Source organism: Colobus angolensis, unplaced genomic scaffold (assembly GCF_000951035.1).
Source record: "Colobus angolensis palliatus isolate OR3802 unplaced genomic scaffold, Cang.pa_1.0 Scaffold128, whole genome shotgun sequence".
NCBI lineage: Eukaryota > Metazoa > Chordata > Mammalia > Primates > Cercopithecidae > Colobus > Colobus angolensis.
Genome location: NW_012114030.1, coordinates 2133835 through 2141792, shown reverse-complemented (window position 1 = coordinate 2141792; position 7958 = coordinate 2133835). Strand labels below are relative to the sequence as shown.

Genomic DNA, 7958 nt, shown 5'->3' with positions numbered 1-7958 from the left:
TTCTCCTGCCTCAGCCTCCTGAGTAGCTAGGATTACAGATGCCCACCATCATGCCTGGCTAATTTTTTTGTATTTTAGTAGAGACGGGGTTTCACCATGTTGGCCAGGCTGGTCTTGAACTCCTGACCTTGTGATCTGCCCGCCTCAGCCTCCCAAAGTGTTGGGATTACAGGTGTGAGCCACCATGCCCGGCTTAATTTTTATACTTTTAATAGAGACAGGGTTTCACCACATTGACCAGGCTGGTCTCGAACTCCTGACCTCAAGTGATCCACCTGCTTTGGCCTCCCAAAGTGCTGGGATTACAGGCATGAGCCAGTGCACCCGCCCAATATCAGTCATTTAAAATCTACAGTCTGGTTTATAGGAAATTAAGGATAGGGCTGGGTAATAAACCAAATGATGGAAGTAAACAACCAGGCAAAGTTGGAAAGCAGGTCATTGTGCAGGACAACTGGCAGTCTCTTTAACAAGCCAGCATTGTGAGGACAAAGGGACCCCTTGGATTGTAATAAAGTAATGCGTGTGGTATTATTTCACCACTGTATTAAGGCAGTTACCTATCAACACACCAATTGATAATCTTTACCTGAACCAGTAATTACATTCGTGCCATCGAATACCTATAACTCTTATCATCTCTTCAACATTCTTCCATGAGATTATCTGTAAAGTCGTGCTTTCCATTGTCAACGTGCAGATAACCAGGCGCAATGTGATGATCTAGACTGGGTTCTGGTTTGATGAACCAGCTATAAAAACACATTTCTGGAACAACTGGAGAAACCGGAGTATGCCCTGGACTGGATATTAAATAAAAATTTATTGACATGTAAAGATGGCAATTATTAACAACAACAAAGCAGATTATAAAACATTCATACAACACGATTGTATTTTGGCAAGCAAACACACACACACACACACACACACACACACACACACACACACATATACTCTCACACAGGAGAGGACCTGGAAGGATATTTGGTGCTTTTATTTTTTAGATTATTTGTGTTTCCGAAATTTCTACAATTAATAAATGCTGCTTTAAAATAATAAATGATTATTTGCAATTTTAAAAAATCAAGATTTCCATTCAATGCTAGATGCCACAAGCAGGTGACATTCTAAGAGAAAATATTAGCGATAGCTACATTGACTAGAAATTTTTACCTAGAACAGACTTTTTCAACTGGAGTTCCTCATCTGAATCTCAAAAACCAGCAAATATGGTCGGGCACAGTGGCTCATGCCTGAATCCCAGCACTTTGGAAGGCCAAGGCAGGAGGATCACTTGAAGTCAGGAGTTCGAGACCAGCCTGGCCAACATGGTGAAACCCCATCTCCAACAAAAATGCAATTAAATTAGCTGGGTGTTGTGGTGCGCACATGTAGTCCCAGCTACTTGGAAAGCTGAGGCAGGAGAATCACTTGAACCCCAGAGAGGGAGGTTGCAGTGAGTCAAGATTGTGCCACGGCACTCCACACTTGGCAACAGAGTGAGACTCCATCTCAAAAAAAGAAAAACAAAAACAAAAAAACAGCAAATAATTCGAGTATTTTCTGAACTTTGCTGAGGACAGTAGGTAAACAGTCCCATGCTACAGGCTTAGAGGTTAATTTGTTATGTACAATCCATGCTCCAGAGCATGTATAAGACATGCCCATATGCAATAAGGTTTAATTATCCCTAGGAACTGAACTAAAATATGCAAGGATCTCTTGTTAAGCAATATGAAAAAGAAAAAAGCAGAAAATCTGGTAAAGAACATGAATAAGCAATTCACAGGAAGGGAAACAAAAAAACACTAGTGAGTATAGGAAAAGATGCTGAACCTCATTAGTAATCAGAGACATGCAAATGAAAATGAGATCACGCTACATTCATCGGATTGGCAAAATTAGAAAGCTGGATGATGCCATGTTTTGATGAGGACATGCAGAAATGGGATCTCTTATGCACTGCTCATTATGAGGATAAAGTACTATAACCATTCGGGAGAGCAACTGGATGATATTTACTAAAACGCCGTTTGCAGGTGTCCTGTTACCCAGCAATTCTACTCCCAGTTACAATCACGGGAGAATGGCACAGAACCAGAAGGGAACATGTACCAGGATGCTCATGGTGACACAGTTTGCAGGGGCAGGATCTGGAAGGCAATCTAGGTCTCCAACCTCATGGGAATATATGAACAAAATATGGTGAATGAACACCATAGATTCCTCTGCAGCTGTCAGAAGCAAAGAACTCGATGTACTTGGAGCAGCATGAATAGATCTTGAAAAAAGTGCTGAATTAAAAAAACACAATGCAACAGAAACTGATTCACAGCTTCAAGGCCATTTATGGACATTTAAAATGCACACATATGCAGAACAATGCTTTAGCTTTTCGAGCATATGTATCAAAACATCAAAACTGGATGGGTGCCCCTGGGGAAAAGGAAAGTAGGCAGTGGATTGGGAATGAAGGGAAAGAAATAAAATTAAAAGACAAAAGGTTTGCATAGACCAACACTGATGAAGTGCCACACACTGAGGCGTGTGCTGAGCTGTGTGAAGTGCAGAGGGAACCTGGAAAGGAGAGAGCAGGAGTACAGAAAAGTACTGCTCTTGGGAGGCTGAAGGTCAGATAGTCAGATAGCCTGGGGTCAAATCTGAGCTCTGCTGCTTCCCGGCTCTTTGACCTTGGACGCATCATCCAAGCTCTCTCACGTTTCTTTTTATGTCAAACAAGGGTACAAGACGTATACACAAGCAGATAGCAGAATTGCTCCTGACACACAGTGGGTACATGATAACATTAGTAAATTTAAAACTACACGCTGGGTACAGTGGCTCACGCCTGTAATCCCAGCACTTTGGGGGGGCCAAGGCGGATGGATCACGTCAGGTCTGGGGTTCGAGGCCAGTATGGCAAACATGGTGAAACCCCGTCTCTACTAAAAATACAAAAAAGTAGCAAAGCAAGGTGGCGGGTGCCTGTAATCCCAGTTATTCGGGAGACTGAGGCAGGAGAATTGCTTGAAGCTGGGAGGCAGAGGTTGGGGTGAGCCAAGATCACACCATTGCACTCCAGCCTGGGCGACAGAGAGACTCTGTCTCAAAACAAAACAAAACAAAACAAAACAAAAATGCTACAGAGCAGGAATGCACTTCCAAGATCTAGTCCAATGAATGTTTCTCAAATGCAAGTGGTAATTTATTAATGGGTCATGAAATAAGTGATGGGTCCCAAACAGCATTAAAAAGAAAGAAGATTATCAGAGTACATTTCACTAAAAGTATCTTTTTATAGAACTGTTATTTCAGTTATATACAATGAGCACTAAAATGCATTTTTTCCCTATGGGAGGCAATCGAAAAGTTTGAAAAACATAGATATTGTCCAAAGGAGATCTATACCTTTGGGTTTCAAGAACCAGCAAGCATTCCCTGAGACAAAAGTTGTTCAGAGAGGCCACCTTTTAATCTATAAAGGGCATTCGAAAAGAAACTTTTATAATCTCCTCTTACTATTGTATCATAAAAGAAAGGACATTTTTAACACTGTAAAAATAGAACAGAATAACAGGCTTTATGTAAAACTTACTACTTTGTACTTATTTTTCTCCCTTCCCTATCTTTTGGAACATGAGGACAGAATCCCAGAGGTAGGAATGGACTCACTGAAGGTCACTGAGTCAGCTGTGACAGAGGTGACATGGAACCCTTATGTCCTGGCTTCACTTTCCAAGCTCTGCTCCTCAGAACCCTAAGGGTCCACAAAACTGGAGCCCAGCAGGTGGGGTCTCTAGAATCCCCAACCCTGTTTTACTGGGAGTGGCCCTGCTTCTGTGAGATTTCATTTGAATAAAGAATTTCACCATTTAAAAAAAAAAAAAAAAAAATAGAAAGCCCGTGGGGGGCGGAAGCCATGGGAGAATGCTGCCTCCCAGGATACCAGATCACAGAGGTTATTATATTTCAATTTAAATTTAGATGTTTTTCCCTAGTGACATGAGGGAGCTATTTAGGATTTCTGAGCAAGAGAGAGAATAGATCAGGGTTGTGTTTAAAGATAATTAGTCAGGTGCGAGTGTAACAGCTGGACTGGCTACATAAGAAGAGTGGGAAGCAGAGAGTAGCTATTTAACCATTGCAAACGTCCTGGCATGAGGTTGGGGTGGGGATGCTGCCTGAGGCAGCAGGGATGCAGAAGATGGCACCTCAAATTCTCTGGGGTTATGGCCAGTCAGAGCCAGGCTCTCCAAGCCATACCCCATATCTCCTTTTTTCTGCCCTAATACCTGCTTGGGCAGCTCTCCCAGGAACATAGGCACAGGGACTCGGAAGGCCCTCACCTGCAGCGCCAGCTGGCAGTCCTCAATCAGGCCCTGCACCAGGTAGTAGCGTGCTTCGCCCAGTAGCTCCCCCAGTTCTCTGGTACTCTCCGGCAGTGGCACAGACCCATCCCGCAGGTAATTGAGGATTGTACCAAAGTGGCGGCCGCTCCGGTCAATCAGCACCCAACCTAGTGGGGTGGGGAGAAGCAGCAGGAAAGATGGCTTTGCTGAGTGACCTGGAACTACTAAATTAAAAAATTTTTTTTTGTAGAGACGGAGTCTCACTATGTTGCCCAGGCTGGTCTCAAACTCCTGGACTCAAGTGATCCTCCCATCTCGGCCTCTCAAACACTTGGATTATAGGTGTGAGCCACCAAACCTGGCCTAAATTATAAGAAAAAAGGATTCCAGCCAGGTGCAGTGACTCACACCTGTAATCCCAACACTTTAGGAGGCTGAGGCAGGCAGATCACCTCAAGTCAGGAGTTTGAGACCAGCCTGACCAACACGGAGAAACCCCATCTCTACTAAAAATACAAAATTAGGCCGGGCGCGGTGGCTCAAGCCTGTAATCCCAGCACTTTGGGAGGCCGAGACGGGCGGATCACGAGGTCAGGAGATCGAGACCATCCTGGCTAACACAGTGAAACCCCGTCTCTACTAAAAAATACAAAAAACTAGCCGGGCGAGGTGACGGGCGCCTGTAGTCCCAGCTACTCGGGAGGCTGAGGCAGGAGAATGGCGTGAACCCGGCAGGCGGAGCTTACAGTGAGCTGAGATCCGGCCACAGTACTCCAGCCCTGGCAACAGACCGAGACTCCGCCTCAAAAAAAAAAAAAAAAAAAATACAAAATTAGCTGGGCTTGGTGGTACATGCCAGCTACTTGGGAGGGTGAGGCAGGAGAACAGCTTGAACCCGGGAGGTGGAGTGTGCAGTGAGCCGAAATCGCGCCACTGCACTCCCTGGGCAATAAGACGGAAACTCCGTCTCAAAACAATAAAAAGAAAAAAAAAAAAAAAAAGAAGGAGGCCAGGCGCGGTGACTTATGCCTGTAATCCTAGCACTTTGGGAGGCCGAGGTGGGCAGATCACCTGAGGTCAGGAGTTCGAGACCAGCCTGACCAACATGGAGAAACCCCATCTTAAATAAAAACACAAAATTAGCCGGGCGTGGTGGCACATGCCTGTAATCCCAACTACTCAGGAGACCGAGGCAGGAGAATCGCTGGAACCTGAGAGGTGGAGGTTGTGGTGAGCCGAGACAGCCTGGGCAACAAGAGTGAAACTCCGTCTCAAAAAAAAAAAGAAAGAAAAGAATAAGGATTCCAAAGCCACAAAAAAGTCTGAATACTGATCTGTCTCAAACCTGTGCCACAGCCAAGAAATCTCTTTAAAACATCTCCAGCGAGTTCTCTCATAAGTTTATACATATCCAGCCAGAGAATTAATTCATCCAAATCTGGTCTACAGTCAGAAGACTCACCATGAGAAAGTTCTTGCAGAATTACCTTATATTGATAAACTGCTAACCCCCGATGTTAATTCTCACCATTCTATTTAATTAAAATGTCCACCTCCCTCCGTCCAGTTCACTGCCATTTTAACTTTTATATTCTTCATAGAACTTACTATCAAAAAAAGAAAAAAGAAAGAACTTACTACTATCTGCAACTGCATATGCATATACATTTTGTTTACTTGCTTATTGGTCTTCTGATCTCCCACCTCCCTAAAAAAAGGGAAGTTACATAATTTTGTCAGGTGCATTTATCTATCTCCAGCACTAACTGATATTTTACAAATACTCATTGGACAAATGAATTCTTCCTTTTTTTTTCTGAGACAGTCTCAACTCTGTCGCCCAGGCTGGAGTGCAGTGGCGCCATCTGGGCTCACTGCAACCTCCGCCTCCCAGGTTCAAGCGGTTCTCCTGTCTCAGCCTCGCAAGTAGCTGGGCTACAGGCTCACACCACCACGCCCAGCTAATTTTTGTATTTTTAGTAGAGACGGAGTTTCGCCATATTGGTCAGGCTGGTGTCAAACTCCTGACTTGGCCTCCCAAAGTGCGGGGATTATAGGCGTGAGCCACCGTGCCTGGCTGAATTCTTCACCTTTGATACTTGAAGGCAGATCTCCGCCTCCCAATTTTTTTTTTTTTGCGACGGAGTCTCAGTGTCTCCCAGGCTGGAGTGCAGTGGCACGATCTCGGCTCACTGCAAGCTGCGCCTCCCAGGTTCACGATTCTTCTGTCTCAGCCTCTCAAATAGCTAGGACTACAGGCACCCGCCACCATGCCCGGCTAATTTTTTGTATTTTTAGTAGAGACGGGGTTTCACCGTGTTAGCCAGGATAGTCTCGATCTCCTGACCTCGTGATCCGCCCTCCTCGGCCTCCCAAAGTGCTGGGATTACAGGCGTGAGCCACCGCGCCCGGCCCCAAATTTTTACTCTCCTGCTCTCACAGTCCTTGTTAACCCCTCCCTTAAGACTCTCCCACTCCCAAACTCCAAAACTTCAAGGTCTCACTTGGGCACGAAGGGTCCAAACTTGAATGCAACACTCCAAGAAGGTAAGGTTCACCTGCCAAGGACACCTGTCCACCCTCCACTCTACTGTCCCTGGCAAACCCAAAGCAGCCTCCTTCTGCAATGTGTATATATAGACGGATTCCTAGAGTGTACAGGGACCTGTGTCAGGGGAACACAGAGGCAGACAAGATCTCCCAGCTCTCCTGGCTGTAAGCAGTTCTGAAGCAGAGAGGGAAACAAAAGGCTGGGCGGTCGGAGGAAACTGATGAAGGCTGCCAGGAGTAGTACTGCAGGCAGCAGGGCTGGTTCCCAAGTCTTGAGCTAAGGCGTGAAAGGTGGGAGAGGTAGTCATGAGGATTATGAACTGACATGTTCAATCACTTACCACAGCGCCTGGCAGAGTTAGGGGTTCCTTAAGTGTTGGTTATTGCTGGGGGTAAAGGATTGGGGGAGGAGAAGAGAAATTATGAATGAGAAAAGGCGAGGAGATGGGATGTCGGGGCTGGAGGGAGCTGAGAATGAGTTGACGGGACAGCAGCGGACAGAGAGAAGGGGCATGAGGAGCCCCGTTGGTGACAGACTGAGAAGAACGGGAGTTGGGGATCTGGGGATAGGGGCACAGTGGGGGCGCCTCTCGTACCTCCGGCATCGGTCAGCACCTCCACGCGGCCACTGAACATGGCCTTCAGCATGGTGTCCTGTCCCGTGAGGGTGCGCAGCGTGGTGTAGTGCAGCGAGCCGCCCACGTTCAGCTTCACGTATTTGCTGTTCGGGGTCAGCGGCTTGAGACCGTAGGCGGCGGGGCCAGGCTCGAGACCCGAGGGCTTGGGGGCTTCCAGGGACGGGGCCGCGGGGGCCGCGGGGGCCGCCGGGCCCGAGGCCTCCGCCGACATACCGGGTAACAGCGGCAGACGCCGATCCCAGGCTCTCTCTGCGCCCTGCTCCCGAAGACCCTCGGCCGGCCCCTAGCCCTCGGGCCAGACCGCTCCGCGCACACGCCCACTCACCGCCTCTACTAGGCGAGACCGGCCCTCCGCCCCATCTCGCTCGCACCACCCGGAAGCCAGTGCCGGGTAGCTGCGCAGGCGCGGCCCCGCCCC

At 47.2% G+C, this 7958-nt stretch overlaps 1 protein-coding gene across 1 annotated transcript in view; it reads right to left on the bottom strand.

The window, feature by feature from the left end:
* The window catches only part of KCTD13 (potassium channel tetramerization domain containing 13), a 21600-nt gene extending 13642 nt beyond the window's left edge, over window positions 1–7958 (bottom strand). The window contains exons 1-2 of the mRNA XM_011933544.1: window positions 7499–7958; window positions 4350–4519 (exon numbers count right to left, since the gene is read on the bottom strand). Of these exons, the coding sequence (XP_011788934.1) occupies window positions 4350–4519; window positions 7499–7751 (423 nt within the window). The 5' untranslated portion in view covers window positions 7752–7958. The remainder of the gene's footprint in view (window positions 1–4349; window positions 4520–7498) is intronic.